Source organism: Frankliniella occidentalis, unplaced genomic scaffold, assembly GCF_000697945.3.
Source record: "Frankliniella occidentalis isolate FOCC.00 unplaced genomic scaffold, Focc_3.1 Scaffold107, whole genome shotgun sequence".
NCBI lineage: Eukaryota > Metazoa > Arthropoda > Insecta > Thysanoptera > Thripidae > Frankliniella > Frankliniella occidentalis.
The window spans coordinates 939,224-957,751 of NW_026267236.1; the positions used below are offsets into that span (position 1 = coordinate 939,224).

The 18,528-nt window shown below is 44.3% G+C and overlaps 2 protein-coding genes across 12 annotated transcripts in view; one reads left to right on the forward strand and one right to left on the reverse strand.

The window, feature by feature from the left end:
- The first annotated feature begins 10 nt into the window (after positions 1–10).
- LOC113203196 (troponin T) lies at positions 11–10,225 on the forward strand. 10 transcript variants are annotated; one of them, XM_052270009.1, is made up of 14 exons: positions 11–163; positions 1,039–1,081; positions 1,551–1,578; positions 2,928–2,962; positions 4,472–4,495; positions 5,885–5,921; positions 5,993–6,118; positions 6,202–6,417; positions 6,498–6,716; positions 6,799–6,891; positions 7,202–7,282; positions 7,437–7,515; positions 9,369–9,612; positions 9,699–10,225. In XM_052270009.1, the coding sequence occupies exons 2-13, from the start codon at positions 1,056–1,058 to the stop codon at positions 9,590–9,592; spliced, it is 1,188 nt and encodes a 395-aa protein (XP_052125969.1). In that variant the 5' UTR covers positions 11–163; positions 1,039–1,055; the 3' UTR covers positions 9,593–9,612; positions 9,699–10,225. The 10 variants fall into 10 exon arrangements, with proteins under 10 accessions (XP_052125969.1, XP_052125968.1, XP_026273551.1 ...); XM_052270008.1 differs by lacking the exon at positions 7,437–7,515 and adding an exon at positions 7,771–7,849; XM_052270006.1 differs by lacking the exon at positions 7,437–7,515 and adding an exon at positions 8,087–8,165 and having other exon boundaries at positions 12–163.
- Positions 10,226–10,477: 252 nt separating this feature from the next.
- LOC113203195 (GTP-binding protein REM 1) overlaps positions 10,478–18,528 on the reverse strand; it is a 58,037-nt gene continuing 49,986 nt past the window's right edge. For both annotated transcript variants that reach the window (XM_026417757.2, XM_026417756.2), the window contains exons 3-6: positions 15,557–15,796; positions 15,391–15,473; positions 14,626–14,812; positions 10,478–14,328 (exon numbers count right to left, since the gene is read on the reverse strand). In XM_026417757.2, coding sequence (XP_026273542.1) covers positions 14,066–14,328; positions 14,626–14,812; positions 15,391–15,473; positions 15,557–15,796 — 773 coding nt within the window. In that variant the 3' untranslated portion in view covers positions 10,478–14,065. The remainder of the gene's footprint in view (positions 14,329–14,625; positions 14,813–15,390; positions 15,474–15,556; positions 15,797–18,528) is intronic.

Consider the following 18,528-nt stretch of genomic DNA (forward strand, 5'->3'; position numbering starts at 1 on the left):
GGGGCGCGGCCGCGCGGGGGCCGGCGGGGGCCGGCGGGGCCCTCCCCTCCACCGGCACATTCCGAGGGGGGTCAGACGCGGTCCCGGATCTCTGTCTCCTCGCACTCCCTCGTCGGAACACCGCCGGACCGCGTGTGCCCCTCTCTAGTGTTGAGCCTTCAGTGTAAGTGTTGTGCAGCAGTGTTCCGAGTGGAGCAAGTGGCGGCCGTGCCTCTTCTACCGCTGTCACTTTCGCTGTTCTTCTACCACTACTTCTACCGCTGTTGGTGCTTCTACTGCTACCGCCATACTACTTCTTCTACCCCTACGCCTGGACTTTACACCTGTGGATTGGTGGATCGTGCTGGGAGTGGCTGTGCTTCGCGTGTTGCGTGTGTCGTGCCGGCCGTCGCCGCCGCCTCCGCCGTGTGCTCCGGGCGCGCTGCCCGACTCGCCGTGACAGCCGAGTGCTGCCTGGACCGGACCAGCCGCGGCTAGCCGTCGCGCGCGTCCAGCCCAGCCCTAGGCCAGGCAATGCAGGCCGAAAGACGGGACATGCTCGGGACCGATCATGTTTCTGCCCGACTGTATAAGGGCGGGCTGAATGCGGACCGACTGACCGGGCGTGGCGCGGTGCGGCGCGGAGGGCGTGGCGGGGCGTGGCGGGGTGTGGCGGCGGGGCGTGGCGCTGCGTGGCGCCACGGGCCGAGGCTAAATTAGGGTTGAGAAGCACCAGCGCTGCCGACTGCGGGCGGGCTAAAAGTGGAACCGCCAGGAGCAAAGTGAGAAAAGAAAACTAAGAAAACGCAAGAAAATTTGTTTGGTCAGTTATCAGCGTTGGCAAAACCTAATGACCTGCATGCTACGATAGTTTTTTTTCTGATAGGGTCGTAGCGATTCAAGGATAGGCTTCACTTCAGTGGGTATTTCGCCCTTCAGGCTAAGGCTGGCGCGAGGGCTGGCGATATCTTTTTCCTTTGCTCGTGCGGTTTCCTCCACTTTTTTTCTGACCCTCATTATATATAGATAAATAAAAAAAAATATTTCTGTCTTTTACAGTTTAACCCCCTTCAATCATGTCTGACGACGAGGAACAATACTCGTAAGTATATATTGGAAATTATATTACCGATCAGTGAAAGTAAATTTAAACTGGGTGAGACGTCAACTTATCTCTTCGAGTACACTAGATTGGCAAAATTTACAGATTGTTTGAGGAATATCTTAGCTTTTGATTTTAAATGAGGTAAAACGCACTACTGCCAACTAAGGCAAAAAAACACATGACCCTTAGATTATCTTACTTGAATACTGCTGAAGATTACCGGAGATTGTCAAAGTTGAGGCTCCCTCGTTTTAAACTTTCTTTTTTGACATTTTTGGCATTTTTGACGGTCTTTCTCATCCCAGCGCCATCCCTTATCCTTGTCATGTACTTGAATGCCGGCATGCGTCTGAACGCACGTCCGTGACATATTGTCTTCTTGCAAGTTTCCCTTCCGTCCCTACATGTCATTCGTTTTTGTGCATTCCACTTAATTGCATTCTGTGTTTGTTTTTCTACTTTGCAGTGAGGAGGAGGAGGAAGAAGAAGAAGTGTAAGTGTAGTAAAAAGACATCTATAGCTTTGTATTAATTTTATACGATGAAATAGGTTATAGGTAGTTAAATATGAGCCAAGACACATTCGGCTGACGAACTTTTGATGTGTATTTGATGTGGACTCTGTCCTGCCTCAGAAAAACTGGCATTGACATTGGCTCTTCAAATCACAGGCCCAAGTGTCCGCCGTGTTGTAACTTTGTTCAATGCATCCGCTTTGCATAATCTTGTAAATCATTCCTAAATTTAAAATTTGAACTTTAAGTTCTTATGATTTATTGTACAACAATGCTTACTTTGCTTATTTAAATAATTAAGTTAATTATTCTTCTAGCCTTGATGAAATAGAAACGCTCATAATTGGACCGATGCTTTACTCAATAAGCAGGCAGACAACTTGGTCTAGTGTGTTTGTGTTAAAACTTTCACAAATTCACGAGAACGATTTCGACTGCATTGACGTAAAGTTGCGGTTATTGTATCTATACTTATACTGTATATATTCTTCTCTTGTCCTATCTCTAATATCTTTCTCTTCTCTCTCTCTTTTTCCCCCAACATAGGAGGTATGTACCCCTCAAACGTCTGTGGAAGCTAACTTCTCAACTCATGGTAACAGTGACGTAAAAGCCGAGTTCAGTTCGGCTCAAAGTAATTGAAAAACTTGGAACTTTAAAAATGTGTCGATGACACTAAATTTTTTCAACCACTGTCGGTGAAAAAAAAATCATAAAATTTTAATTACTTTAGACTTATGTGAGGGGACTGAGCTTGCCTCTAACCCGTCAAACGACATTTTTCTACGTTCTCTTTCTGTTCAAGGCTGCTGGCTTACATCCTAAATTGTGAGTTTGGTTTGATAAATGTAACAGAAAAGAACGCCGTAAAACGTATTGTATTAAAGTAGATCGTAGATATAACGTGTGTATTTTTTACGTTGTGGTGGAAATATGAAAGGTTTCCCAAAATGAAAGCATTATGCGTTTCAAAGAAAAATAACAAAAAAAAGGTTCGCATTTCACGCAACCATATAAGTATGTAAAGAAAGTTAACCAAAACCTTCAACCGTTACAATGTAATTTCCTAAAGTACGAAAAAAATCCTACACCCGTATCTTCCAGTTCTATCAAATTTTCCACGCCTATTGTCTGTCCTTTCCATTTCTCCTCACTATCTGTAAGACTTCTGTCCGATTCTTGTAGGAACCACAAGTGTAGCAAAAGTAACTGTACAGCTTAAGGCGACAGGATTGTTGTTTAGATCCCCTGCTACCTTGATGTTAAAATTCTTGTTTTCTTATATTTTCTGTTCTGCCCTCCTGATCTCCTTCCTCCTTCTATCTCTAAAGGGAACAGGAACCTGAACCCGTAAGGAAGCAAGAGTAAGTCCCTAAGCAATATTGTTTTTGTTTTTTTCTTTTTTTACGTCGCAGCTCTTCGACCAATGTGCTTCATTAAACGTTTTCGCTCGTAACACTGAAAAGTGCCAATCCGTTTGCTCTTAACTCGTGAACTCAGGTGCTATAAACGACTTTTTTTAACTCGTGTGTAGAAGTTTGTTCAACCAGCAATAGGTAATAATAGTTTGAAATCTCGGAAAAGTAAAATAAGTATCTGAAAGTAGTTGTGTGCAATCAAGTTCCAAAGAGACTGTAAATACACTGTGTTTGTGAATTTCGGGTGTCCGGCAAGGCGAATAAGTCACCTGACTCCAAACACCCGGTGATTTGGATATTTTCCAGAAAGCACGTCAGTCATTTCGTTTCGAAACTGCCAAATTAAGCCTAGCGGCCAGGCCCTAGCCTTTGTGAGCTCTCCTTTGTGGCCTGATAGGTAGGCAAAATCTTGCCTGCAGTGCATTCGTGTACTGCGGGCTGGCCTACCTTGAGTCTCGCAGGCGCCGAGCGCCCATAAATTGTCGAATCAAATCTGTGTATTTTCTGGACGTTCCCTGAATGCAGCCTCTTGCGGGATATCTGGTCTGCCAGGTCCCTACATACCTACATGGTTGGAATTGACTCAACGCTCGCGGGTTCATGGTTCATACCGTACAGTTGCTCGACTAAGTGTCCTGTCCAGCAGGTAGCTGACCCCCGTCGCCGGGTTTTTGGGGTCAGGTGACTAAGCCGACTACCCTATCACCACTGTTCGTATTACTGTTGCATTTGCATGGGATAGTGAATACGTCGTTAGTAGGGTACCTGTGAAACGCCCGGGTGGATTTACAGTGTTCTGTGGAACTAGTAACTTTTGGATTAAAGGGAGCCTTTCCTTGTAAATGCAAGGTGTGCTGATGGCTAATTTAAGCAAACCACGGAAGAGTTTGCTGTTTCATTTGCCCTGTTCAAAAATAAAAGCATCGTTATGTTTTGTAATTCTACTCTGTGAATAATTATTAATTTGACAATGGTCGAACCGAGTATATTTTTTCACAAGCGTATAATTTTATGTTTCGCTTGACCTTTGAGCTTTTTTGGTTATTTTGGCAAGTAGTACTTGTACGTAGAGTAATTTTGGTAGCATTATTATTTTTTCGTTTTGTAATTAGCACCAAGTAGCTGCGCGTAGACGAGTCACGTAACGCACTAGCTGGCCGTGTCAGAACCGCTCCGCTCTCTTTTCTGCCTTTTGCCTGCTCCGCTCTTATCCTTTTCCATTTCCACCCAAAATACCCTCAAATACTTTTCTCGGTGGGCTTGAGGCCGACAATGGCTAGATAGGTCCACAAGTGGGATGGGGTATAGGGACGTTCATGTTTTCACCATAACTCAAAACAAGTCGACTTTCTCTTTTGAAAAAAGCGTCAAAACGCTATTGGCCATTGTAGCCTTTTGAACATCAAGCTCGTTTTACTTATCCCATTTTCTTGTTTTTTGTTTCTTTCCGAGTAGCAGTAAGCCTAGGCAATCGCTCAGGTAATCATTTTCACACAATTGTGTGAATATAAATGTTGCTGTGGGTTTGTTATGTGTGTTCATATATATTTTCAGCTACTCGTTTCCATTTTTCATCAAAGTCAATTCGTTTTAACAAGCAGATCAGCTCATAGTTTTTGGATTCATTTTTGTGTTGAATATCTATTCATATTCAATACGATCAATAATTCGTCATTCGACATCATGTGTGCAGTTTTTGTGACTACTTGGTGTCGCCTTTTGTTACCGTTTTGGAAGGATGACAACTGGACCGTTGAGCAATCTGGATTTACCTGTGAGCTGTAACCAGTGTCGCTTTCTTCGTGTCGTAAAGAAACGTGTGTTCGCTTTCCCCTGAATTCATTGCTTTTAAGATGACGTCCACATTTAAGAAACTAGGTCAGTCTGCTAGGTTGTTGACAATTCGTTCAATTTAAATTAGTGTTTTCGTAAACGGGATTTAAATTTCAGCATGTTGAGGTCAAACTCGAATACGAGTGCAGCCAGTAAAGAGGCGTATGCCCAAGCTTTTTTTCTGCTCATACCTTTCACCGTACCCAACCTTGCTTTATCACTAACCAATGCACTCGGCTGTAAGGCCTTATTTGATCCTTCATACCTTCTATTTAGTCCGCACGAGTTTTCGATTGCTTTATTCATTCTAGCCGCACACAACAAACCTAACCGACCAACCCGTTGAGCAGGGTTCGGCTGGATTTTCGGCAGTTTTGTTGATTTCGTCATTACTGATGTTTGGACATTCTATGTTTAGTAGCTTGAAATCAGAATCAGATTTCAATCAGTCCTCTTAAATTAGACTTGTAGACTAGGCAGACTATCTATAACTAGACATTTTTCAGCAGCTTTACCTGGCCTCCCCAATAATTTACTTTTCAAAGAGGGTTCAATGCTGTCATCAGTGTTGTATTTTTTAAAAATGGTTTAAAATATGTTTTAAAATGGTGGCCTGCTTTTCATTTTGCTATTACTGCTTGTTTTGTAGTTTTTGCGTGTTTGATTCGACTATATGTCCTACTTGTATTTTAACTTTGAACAGTGACAGAGTGCTACTGTCTTAATTTTAAAACTTCTTATTTAAAATGCTTGATCCGTTCTTGTTTTATAGCACGTACAAACTCTTGAAATTATTTTACTGAAATACAGTTTTGCACTTTCTGCAAGAATTTTTACAATGCCCTAAATATAACCCCCTTTTTGCCTTGTAATAGATCAAGAATACCACTATATTTTTTTTGAAATGGCATCTTTACAATTACATTTGTAAACCTTTTCTGTCCTTTGTGCTAAACAAGATATTTACAGTAGGTCCCGACACGTTTGACTTTATGTCCACACACTAACTCTTCTTTCTTTTTTTTCGTGCCACAGAGGAGATGAAAAACAGGGAGACCCCGAGTTCGTCAAGGTACGCTTTTGTTTTGGAATTCCTTTTATTTATTACTTTACGTTTTGTTGACATTGCCCATCGTGTTACAGCGCCAGGAACAGAAGAGCTCTGCTCTCGATGAACAGCTGAAGGAGTACATCACAGAATGGCGCAAACAGAGGGCAAAGGAGGAGGATGAGTTGAAGAGGCTCAAGGAGAAGCAAGCTAAGCGCAAGGTGAGTTGTCACTTGCCTGTCTGCCGTATCTTAACAGCACACATATTAAGTATGGCTTACACAAACGTTTCTCTCTGTAACAGATCATGCGTGCGGACGAAGAGAAACGCATGGCCCAGCGCAAGAAGGAGGAGGAAGAGAGGCGGCAGAGAGAGGTTGAAGAGAAGAAGCAGCGCGACATCGAAGAGAAGAGACGTCGCCTGGAGGAGGCGGAGAAGAAGCGTCAGGCCATGATGTCCGCCCTCAAGGAGCAGAGCAAGAGCAAGGGCCCCAACTTCACCATTAACAAGAAGGAGGGCGTACGTTTCCACCGGTGCTGATTTCTGTAACGCTTCTGCGTGTGCACATGTGATTTTAATGTGTATTTTGTGCCCTGCAGTTCAACCTCTCATCAGCTCAGATTGAGCGTAACAAGACCAAGGAGCAGTTGGAGGAGGAGAAAAAGATCTCCCTGTCCTTCCGCATCAAGCCCCTTGTCCTCGACAACATGAGTGTGGACAAGCTTCAGCTCAAGGCCTCCGACCTCTGGGAACAGATTGTCAAGCTGGAGACCGAGAAGTACGACTTGGAGGAGAGGCAAAAGCGCCAGGACTATGACGTGAGTAATTGCAGTCTGGCTGGGTTGAATAACTCTGGATTAGTAGAGATCGAGATAACTAATAGCCGTACATCATTTGCAGTTAAAAGAGCTGAAGGAGCGACAGAAGCAACAGCTCAGGCACAAGGCCCTGAAGAAGGGTCTGGACCCTGAGGCCCTCACCGGAAAGTACCCCGTAAGTAACAGACGTGCAGCTTAGAGCCCATAGAATTGGTGCCTAGGCAAACTGCCCCACATAGTTGTGGGCAGGTGGCATCGTGCGGCTGCCAGGCGCTCCCCTGTACCGGGTGGTTTCTTAGTACGCGCTGGTGCATGAAGGCTTGCTGCCCGCTCCTCCCCATCTAAGACACTATAGGCCCTTCAGCCCGAGCGAGTATGCAATCCCACATCACTTCGACGCTTGCAAAAAAACACCCGGTGTTAGTGTTTTTATTGGGTTTTAAAAGCCCAAGTATTGACAATTTCATTTTCTGTTTTGTTTTTAGCCCATGATCCAAGTAGCATCTAAATATGAACGCAGAGTGGATACCCGGTCATACGAGGATAAGAAGAAGCTCTTTGAAGGCGTACGTATATTTTCCATTTCCCCTTTTCGTATACTAAAAGTATGCTATTATTTTCTCCTCTGAGTTCCGTCGGACGAAAAGAGATAGGTATGAAAACGTCGGTTCCTTTTTGTTGTGATCTTCTACTTCGTTTTATAAATTCTGTACGGCTTAGGGTTGGGAGACCATCAGTGCGGAGCAATTTGAAGCTATATGGAAGGATAGAAATGAAATGTTCTTAAAACGAAGAAAAAGTGAGTAGGGATCGTGCCCTTGCATTAGTCTTGATGTTTAGACTGCGCCTTGTGATCGGTCCATTGTTAAAAAGCCCTTATCGTTCGACATAGCCTGCTGAAGATACCCCGTATTTGCACTGGATGAAAGTCTTACCTTGTCTTGTAAACCCTGTATGTGCGACTCCATTAGTTCCCCTAGCCTGATATTCCCCGTGAAACGGATTGCGCAGTGCGGTCACAAACCCGTTCTCAATTTTATGTCTTGTGGTACAGGGTTGGGAAGTTCAAAGTCAAGAGCAGTGGGACAAAATTTGGAAAGATCGTACTGACCAGTTTACGAACCGAACACCTAGTAAGTAAAGGAGAAAGGTTCCCGAGCCGCTGCTCTTTCATGGCCTATTGTTTGGCTTTCCCCACGGAATGTCTTGGAATGATCGTACCGTTGTACAAAGTGCAGTGAAGTGTTGCCCCTTTCCTGTGTTATGTTGGGGTCTTGGGCCGTTTGGACAGCTCTCGCCCCTCAGCCCGCATAGTGTACATAGACTTGATGCTCTTTACTCATGTGTCTGTCATGTGTGCACCTACGCAGGGTTGGGAAACCCTTACACAGGAGCAGAAGGAAAAACTGTGGAAAGAACAGATGGAACAATTTGAGAAGCGCACAGCCTGTAAGTAGGGTCCAGATCCGTCCCGGACGACGTCATGTGGCTTCACTGCAAAATATTGTGGCTTTCTGGGTGGAACTGACTAAATGCCTGCCCCTTTACTCCCCCTCCGACAAGTTGTAAATAGGCCAATATTCCCGCACTCTTCCCTTTTCATAGGCCCTGGTGTGGAACCCGTAGTTCGTCCCTCAGCATGAATTGTCAGATGCCACAATACTCAAGCACGAGTGAGGCGCCCTCTCCCCCTCTCCCCGTTTCCCGTGTCTTGCTCCGTTGCATTATGTGAGTGCCCCCGCCTTACCCTGTTGATTGCTGCATCCACAGGGCCTTGAGGACTTGACCAAAGAAACTATGGAGAAGGTCTGGTCCGAGCGATTGAAAGAGTTTGACGGTCGCGCCGCGTGTAAGTCGAGACCTGGTCTCAAATGTAGATTAAAAAAACAACGCAGTATTTGAGTGCTTTCTATAAATTTCTTGTTTTCTTCAAAAGTCTTTTTTCTTCTATCAATCTGAGTATTAATCTTTTGTGACTAAAAATCTTCAAAATGACGCCATACTCTGAAATCCTTTGTGCGAGATAGCTCACGTGTTTTGATGTTGTGCTGAAGTGTGCTACACCATTTGGAGTGAGGCACTTGTGTCGTTCACCTATTGCCGTAAAACAGTGCTTTCGACAGCTACTGTGCCCTGATACTTTCGGTGTCGGATGCACCGTGTATCACACATCACACTTGTACGTGTACGACACACTGTACCAAACGATGGAGGACCTTTCGTTAGTGCACCTAAACGTGTGAGACTGTTTCACACAAAGGATTTCGGAGTGCATTTCCTCGGTTTAAATCTATAGTTATACTTTCTTTCGCTCGTAGATATGGCACACATCCAAAAATTTTCTGTGTTTTTGTGATACCATTTTAACATAATTGTAATTTCTTTGAGCTGGAGTGGTTTCATATTCGCGCCGATCAGGCGTTTCTCTTGATTTTGTGTTAAGCTTACTAACTGTTTGAGATTTTAATTGTAATTAAATGTCCTAAACTCGAATAACTAACATTTTGGCATCGGCTCACAAATCGATGTGAATTCGTTGTTTACTTCTATTTGACGAATCGACAACGATGTTCGTCACTGGCGCAATATCAAATTAATATTATTGTCGTAAAATCGTTCCCTCTGGAATCTAATATTGCGTTTCCCCGATAGCCAAGCTGCCCAAGTGGTTCGGCGAGAGGCCCGGCAAGAAGAAGGGCGCCCCAGACAGCCCCGAGGAGGAGGAGCTGAAGGGAGGCGCCGATGAAGACCTAGACGAGCCTGCGGGTGCCGCAGAGGAGGAGGAAGAAGAGGAGGAAGAGGAGGAGGAGGAGGCCGCTGAGGAGGAGGAAGAAGAGGAAGAGGAGGAGGAAGAGGAAGAGGAGGAAGAGGAATAAATTGTCCGACCATTCTCAAGGTAAACCGTTTACACTTGATAATTTTTGTCACATACATTATTTTTGTAAAAGTAACTAACGCTTGCTTTCATTTTTGTTCCGATAGGCACAGGAGCCTACACGCGTTCTACCAGACCATCCCACAGGGCATGGTCTTCGGACAGCAACGGCAGAAACCAGTAGCTGCACCACCGACCAAAACGCTGTCCATATTTTTATCATTGTACGTTACGTCCAGAGCACTTTTACTCATAACGCTATCTTTATAAATACATATTATTATATTGATTACCATTGTATAAAATTCTTCGTGTATATGACTTCAACTCGCATGACTGATAAAATGAAAATGGTGAGAAAAGGAGATTTCGAATAAAGGCAACAAACATTCGGCTCGGACAGGTTTTTCCATGTCTTGCGGATATATCCCACAAAGAAAGTGCAAGAAGAGACAAGGAGATCTGTCTAGCAATCCCTACTCAGCGCAATTCGAATCAATCTCAATAACGTGCAACTTATCGCGATTGCATTCCTTTGTGACCTCATCCGATTTCCGCTTTCGCTCTTACTCGAAGATGGAAATTTCACCCCCTTGTACAACTGAATTGAAAAATAAAGTTAGGAAAGTTTTAATTTTTGTGATGAATACTTTCTCAAGACATGGGAAAGCTTACCAGGGTGTCCCAGACATACTACGATTCCTCTTAAGAAACAAGAACGGCGGCCACAGAGGGAAACAGACAATCCTCAGTGCTTCTCCGACAGCACTCGGGCAAGCGGATACAGCAATAGTTGCAGAAAGAAGGGGAAGAAAGTGCAGCCACAGGATCGACTTGGTCTAGACCCCGAATCATTCCTTAAAAATGAAAGAATAAAACAGCAGTGTTTCTGTATACAAGACGTTTATTTTTGGAAAAGACCAGAACATTCATGGACAACAATCTAAGGTCACACAATGCTATTATGGTACGATAAAATGGAAGATAGGGGATTCTCACTCGTATCTCGCTGGTAAGGAAGCTACCTAAAGGTACTATTCTCAGAATTTGAAAATAGACCGTTTGACTCAACGCTATAGTACCCGATTTTTTTAAAAAATTAGGGCTCTTATTGTCACAATGGGAAGTCAAATGGCTGCTTTACATATTCCGAACAGAAGTTTATCACTTATGATAAGACAACATGCCCAACAGTGTGCGAATCCAATTGTATAAATACGTAGACGGCCGAAGATCCCTCCATAGTAAAACTTTCCCTGTGGCAATAACTTTCCCTAATGGGACGTAGCTAAATCCCTATATTAAGGGTGATACGCCGCGAGAAAGCGCGTTGCCCCCTCGTCTTTATGAACTGTTCCCCTAGACAATGTCCACGGAGTCCCGTACAAAAATGGATAGATCTAGGTTGTCTCCATGGGACCTTCCGCTGATCTGTTTGCCATTCGTACCGGCAGTGCCACACTGGCAGGCGTCTGTGGGACGATCCCGGCCCACCACGGCGACACTTTAATGGTACCGGGTGTCCAGGCTAAGACATGCCAGTAAGTTGGGTTGCCTATGCACCGGCTGAAGGGGGTGCAGGCGCGGGCGGGTGGAGGGAGAGCAATGGGCTAGCTGCCACTTCCCCGCTACCCACCCCGCGCCTGCAGCCCGCCAGTGTATAGGCAGCCCAACGTACTGGTGGTGGGGAGACTCCCTCGCCACAAGCCCCGCACCTGCCCGCAGTCAGTTCATAGGCAGCCCAACGTACTGTCTTAGCCTCGACACCAGGTCAGTTTAAATTGCACACCTTCTGTTATGTCCATCGACTTATCATGCACATGGATTCAAAGGGCATAAAGAAATGTGTACATAATCGTCCGTCAGTGAGTGATTGTACCCGGTATACTTCTAACACGTTTATTCCGGGGTGAAGTGAAATAAGCAGCGGGGTAAAGGTGTCCCCACAATGAACGTGGTCACCCTCTTTAATTTAGCCTGCCCAATGCTGGTAGCACCTACAAGGCACTGCCAACGGCCAGCTCTTAAAATCCCAATGTAGAGGCTCATTCCAACCCGCCGGGGAACGTTTATAGGAGAACATTTTCAGAAGCTGACAATGGGACAAGTGCATTCATTTTTGGGAGGAGTGTCCGACTACACCGTTAAATAAAATTGGGCCTGCAGGGCCTAAGGAATGTTACGCCATGAACCAAAGGACCACCTAGAAGGTATCGTCAAACGCGTGTTTTTAGAACACATAAGTTTTATTATCGCGCGGGACCAATACAGGGCAAGTCACATATTCACGCAACCGCTGGTCAGCTTGGAAGTTTTGTACCAAAGAAAGAGGTCGAGGAATAGAGCTCCAAAATAACATTTTCAATATTTTCAATTAAATTAAAATGTTATGCAGCAGACCGTTCCCTAAACGGCCTCTCACATTAAGTGATCAAACGTAAGTTACTTTTCCAGCGTGCAACGCATACAGTAGTTTTCAGACAGGAATTTATGACGTACCTGTTCTGAACCCTACATAAATTCAAAAAAATCACCCAGGTTTTAGTAGGTTTTTCCGGAACATGTCAGAAGAGATCCAGTTCGTTGTAGGCCTAACAATTACTGCAATAGATAACAAAATATGATATTTATAAATTGTCTTCAGAGACTGCCGTAGTTTAAAAGAAAAGTTCAACGAACAACCAAAATATAACAAGTTCATTTTATGTCCTTACAGGATAAGCTTCGATTTTGGTCAGTAGATGTTTGCAAAATTCTGGTCTGGCAGATTCTTAAGATTTGGGGATACAAAAATAACTTTCTAATATGTTATGAGATACTTGAAGATCAGCATCACAACAAAGACACACTAACATGTATATATGTACAAACAGCAACAGGGGCGCACATTTTGGTATGTCGCCCTAGCGTGACACATTTTGGAAACCCTCATTTGACATGGCACGTTCACTTTTTGTGGTTTAAATCGAATAAGCTATCTTGTAGTTCAGTATGCCGAGTAAGTCGTAAAGTTTCCAGTTTCAATTAGAATAATAGAGTTCCATGAACCCCGAGAAGCAAAATAGGTGATTTCTGCAGGGTGGGTGTTCAACGCCGTTTTTTTTTCTGGTTATTCTGTACCACATGCAGGTGTGTGGACAGGCTGCGAACGTGCACGGGCCCGGGCCGTTAAGGCACCGTGGTCCGTGGTGGGAGCCGAGGCCTCTGTGTGTATGGTTAATCCAAGCAGTATGCATAGATTGCTTGAGGCGTTTTATGGCTCGATTAACTAAAGGATCGTCAAAAAAAAGTACGTCCGTCATTCGCCGTTAAAAAATTTCAAAGTCTCTAGCCGTTAAGAAGAGCTCCCGTAGCGCCTGGTAGGTAGGCAATATCTTGCCCTCAGTACAGGCATGTATCGCGGGCTGGCCTACCCCGAGTCTCGCAGGCGCTAAGCTCCAGCAATTCCCCTAATGAATCTAGGGAAAACTCTCAAGGCGATCCCAATAATGAAGAAAGGAGAAAAGCTGAACCACTGAACAATAGATGCATCATAGCCTCAAATTTGCTAATGCAAATGGGCTTGAATAACCAAAGAAAAAAAATAATTCTGAGATGCTTACATACCAGGTGGCTGATTAACCCCGCGCACTTCTGTAGTTTAGACTGTACCGTACCTGTCCACGGCGCCTTACGTGTTACCTACTCGGTATGGTACAGTATACCAAAAAAAATCCAGCTTAAAACACTCACCCTGTTTTTTTGTATAACACGATTGACATTTATCGTAGCCATTATATTCATTGTCTTTTGTCACACACTTGAACATAAAGGGCAAAATCTATCGCGCACAAAAATACGAATACTTCATCTTTAAAACGAAACTCAGTGAGAATATTGTCGATTTTCGTGTCGAATCGATAATGAGAAGATCCTCAAACCGACACATTTCTTATTTGAAATTATTTTAATATCGATTTGATATCGCGTCGATTCTCAGTGCAATCAAAATATAAGCACGATGGACTTGATTTGTCATGTACTTGATTTATTTGAGGACTCTGCTTGTTTTTTTACTGGCTACAATCAAAATGCTCTCAAGACGAGCGCATTGTTCTTGAATCCTGAATAAATTATTGAATAAATCAAGTAAACGCTTTTCTGGATGTTGGTGCTTTCAGCACACATGATGCATCAAAAATACGAATGTCCGTACGAGAGTATTCGCGAAATGATTCCTACATAACACGATTTCCACATTTCACTTCATAGATTTGATTTTTATGTTTGTTTACGTCGCGGACTGTATGGCATAAGCAACCATGCCATGACTTACTCTATCTTTAGATTTGTCCCCATAGTTTTAATTGGTAAACTAATTTGCTTCGTTATGCTTTTAATACTTTGAAAATAACTTCTCAGCATCTCAAATCACTCTCTAGTTTTTGGTAATTTTTAAAAACATATATATATTAACATTTGTGAAATTAAAATCCTAGGCCACATTGAGGTTTTCACAGTTTTTGAATTTGCTGTCTTCTTTTCCAAATATCCAGGTAAACATTTGCCTAGCCTTCATTGATGCCCTCACCACTCCTCTGTTCTTGTACCAATGGGCACCGCCCTCCCTTTCCGTCAAGGTAGCCTTGAGACGAATTTGGCTGAGGATGCCGACAAGGAGCTCGTCGACGTTGTGGTTGATTCCCACAGAGATCTCAATAAACTTCACCTTGTAGGTGCACGCAAGGCATTTTCCATCTGTTAACAAAGAAAGGAGAAAGACACCCATTAGAAGTTACATACCTGGTCTAACTTTCTGTAAAACAAATAAATCGTAGACTAAATTTGACATATTAATTTAACTAAAACGCACGCAGTCGAGCCGAGCTGCTGGATCCTTTTGCATACGAGCGGCGCGTTTTTATAGCCACGCAGTTCAGACCCTACTGCGTGAGTGTCCAGCAGCTAGGCTCAACATCGTGCGTTTTAGTTTAAAGTGTCGAATTAGAGTCAAGTCAAAAACCATGATTTTTCTTTTGTAAGAGAACAGCGTACCTTGGGTTGAGATGGCTCTACTTCTTGCTAGGTCCACCTTGGTGCCCACCATTATTACTGCTCGGTTTCGAAGCATGCCAATTTCTTGCAAACGTTGTAGGTCTTGCTCAGCTTTTTGGAACGAAGCCTTATCTACCACGGAATACATCATGACTAGTGCTGCACAAGGTTCTCCATTCTCCAGCTCCTAAAACACATGGAAAGAATAGCAAATTAAGCTGTGTTCCGGTGTAAATCGTGGCTCTTCGCGCTTACAATGCGCCCACTACTCAAATCAAATCAGCGCGTCGCGCGTTTCCTTTTCGGATGCACCGCTTTTAGAAGACTGTCGTTGTTTCAATGATCTATACGTGTAGTGTTTAGCAGTGAACAGGCCAGGCATCAATATACTGAAAAACAAGGTGATGCAGCGCGGCTTGGCCTATTTCCTCTCAGGATAGCGCTCTGGGGGTCGAGCGATTAGGCAACGCGCCCGCGCGCAGTTGGTGCAGTCTACTCATACGGCAGTGACGACGGGCGATTCAGCCACCAGGTAAAACTAAACTGTAACCTTAAATTATGAGGGTCGCTTTGAATCGCCAAACGCCAGAATTATTGTACCGCATAGCTTATTTTCCATTTGGAAAATAAATATATGACGTAGCCCGTCATGACGGACTTGATCGGGCGTGCATCAATCTGCCCAACTTAAGTTATTACAGTTTAGAATGTCAACTTTTTACTCCAAACGGTTTTTGTAGACTACAAAAAAAAAAAAAGACTCACCTTTGTATTGCTTATGTTAATGAACTGCAGCTCTGACTCCTCCCCGTTTAGCATGATTGATACAGATTGCTCCTTGGGTATGTCTGAAACAGGGCATTTTTCACAGAATGTTGTTTCAGAAAAGTACAGCAAAATTCATCCACGTATCCTATACTAACTCACTCACCTCTCTGCCTGTCATAGGCGTTGATGCACTCAGACGTCATAAACTGGGAAATGAGGGCTGATTTCCCGACGCCGCGCGCGCCCAGCATGGCCACGCGGTAGGAGTCGTGGTCGGAGACGGTGGGAATGGTCGGGGCAGCAGGGGCGGCGGGCGATCTGAGCAGCGGCGTGGCATCCGCGGGCAGCAAGGAGTTGCTTCGGGACCGCCGGCGCCGGAACGAGTCGCCTCGGTTCACAACACCTGCAGACAGACACACACACACAAACGTTTTAATTACAATGAACAGCAAGCACGTATAAAGTCATAGGTCCCGATTTGTCAATCTTTTGTAAATATTGGCTGCCCTATTCTTGTCCAAAAAATCTATTCTGCTCCAACAATGTCAAGTAAGTTAATATCACAATGTGTAGCCTAGCAAAACTGAATATTTCTAATAAGTGGTGCCATACATTCACTTGAGGCAAATATACTCGCTGGGCACGCATATACCCCCTGCTCCGACTTTCCTCCGCCCCCTCACTAACTCTCACCCAAATCATGTTATAAAACGAGCGAACCGGTAAATTCGAGTTTGTGCCCTCGTCTCCTGCTCCGCGCACTCATGCTGGCTCATGCGCACGACCCCGTCCACCCCTCTCATTATGTCAACATCAACAGTATTTAAAAAAAAAAGTTTCAGTTATAAATGTATCTGCTAAAAACGAACCCGTTAGGGTCACTTATACCGTACACCCATAGACACGCAGAGGAGAGCGCCATGTCACCACGACCACTCTTGTTGCATCTCCACAATAATCACAACGCAACAATCAGCACTTTACCGGTGACCCACCCACCAAACACTTGTTTAGCGCAACCAAAACAAGTACAGAAGGATAATTAAGTTACTAGGATATTAATTATAGAGCCACCAAGCTTTCTTGTGAGCAACCGTAATAGCACCACACCATCGTTATGACGCTATGATCACTTCATTTCTCTAAACATGGGTTAGTGCTGCAATGAACAAGAATTTTTAACGTTTCCCTTAGCCAAACAAAAATAGAAAATACTTATTCCATTAAAAAAAAAATAACCTGGAACTTTTGAACTGTAACCACGCGTGAATTGGAACAGACCGAGCTATTCCACGTGGGCCAGGGAGCAAGAAAGTATTGGCTGACGCGCCCCCTCCCCCTCTTTCTCTACCGGTCTGGCGAGTTGCCCCAAGGCGCTCTGAGCGCACTTCGCTCTCGGTTGACCCATGTTTACATTATCTGTTTACGTGGTGGCCGCGACGTTAACCGCGTGACTTGTAAGCTCTGATAAGTACCGCGCCACTATAAGCTATAAAGACGAAGAGAAATCCCTTGCGCCAAGGAATGGGCCCACTTATTTGCGTATCGGATTCCTACAACTGAACTTGAATGTGCCAAACTGCCAGCCGGATAAACCATGAACGACAAAACTACGAGAAATACGTCAAAAGTGATGATACTATAACTTAAGAACAATTACTCAGTAAAGACGTGTAAAAACTCAAACTTTTGAATGGCGAAAGAATTTATGGTTTTTAAGGCGCCACTTTTACTTCACCGAATGTATTCTCCAGAAGTAGGCCTACAAGAACAAATTACTCAGAAGCCCGGGGCAAAACCCTCTCACGTCGTAGGATTCCTACTCCGTCTCTCCCCTCCTGCCCTATCCGCACACTCACGGGATGTAGGTCAAAGCTCGAGAAGAGAGCAACGAACTTTACGGCTCGCTAGTGACACCCGGCGGGCTGGGCTCTCGCAGCCCCAACACGCCTCCACTCATTTGGCGACCATTTGGATGAGCCAAACGGGGTTCAAAACATGCATAGGAAGCGAAGCAAGCTAAATGGTGCTAAAGATAGATCGACCGGCCGGCGCTGCCCGGGCTGGGAGGGGTGCGGTAGGGCTGCGAGGCCGAGGACAAGGCGCACCAGAGGACGCCGGAGGGCACGCTACCGACGAGATAGTCCATCTGAAATGAAACGAGCGAAGCGCGTTTAGAGTCTCTATCTAAAAGTGGTGTCGGTGTTTGCTTTTTTTCCTTTTGAATGTAATATACTGGTAGGCAAATGTACTCCGTCTAAAGAAGTGAAATCATAGTAATTTTTGTGTGGAGCTGTTGGGTCGTTGTGGTGATGGCAGTCGTCCCAGTTGACATAGATCGCTTTTCTATTAATGCCTCAACTGACCCACGAGCCCGGTGACAAATAAAAAGTTACGAGTGTGTCCTTTATTTCGGCAGCTGGGAGCGGACTTTATTATTATTTTTCATATGTCTCTGATTGTCCCCTCCTGTAACAGCGGGCCTCCCTGTAGTGGCTGTGGCTGGCACGGCATGATTCCAGCGGGCTTTGTCACTTGCAACCTCTCTGCCCATTTCTGTTCCTCTCTTATCGCTCGACACACAAAAGCCAATATGAACGCCAGGCCTGCGTGCGCGCCGAAATGAAACATACCCAATAACTAGACTGGTGCGGAGCCGCCGACAAAACTGTGAAAAAATGGTTGTTATGGGTGTTACGGGGAAATTTTCCATGAGGTTTGTCGTAAAACTAACTCAAAATGGTAAAATTACAAGCACTACGTGTTGACTTGATATTAATTTGGAATTCATCGAGGAACAAGAACGGCCTGTCGTTAAACTACAACATATTTTGGAAATATTATTTGAAAAAATATTTTTAATTTACGAGGACATTTTTAACAGTGAAACTGGGGGTACAGGTTTGAAATACTTTCAATGTAAGTCCGTGCGCGGCAGTAGAAAAAAAAAAAACAACTTGCAGTAGGCATGAGTTTCCTATCATATAAAAGCTGCAAAACTTCAACCATTTCCAGTATTGCAAATATTGTAGCCTTAATCATCATTATGCCTTGATTGATTGATTGAGGGAGAGAGAGAGAGAGAGAGAGAGAGAGAGAGGCCTGTCATAGGCGTTGATGCACTCAGACGTCATA

Coding starts and splice junctions, on each gene's coding strand:
- LOC113203196 (XM_052270009.1), top strand. CDS start 1,056: ATGTCTGACGACGAGGAACAATACTC. Junction 1,082..1,550: donor GACGACGAGGAACAATACTC/GTAAGTATATAT, acceptor TCTACTTTGCAG/TGAGGAGGAGGAGGAAGAAG. Junction 6,119..6,201: donor AGAAGCAAGCTAAGCGCAAG/GTGAGTTGTCAC, acceptor TCTCTGTAACAG/ATCATGCGTGCGGACGAAGA.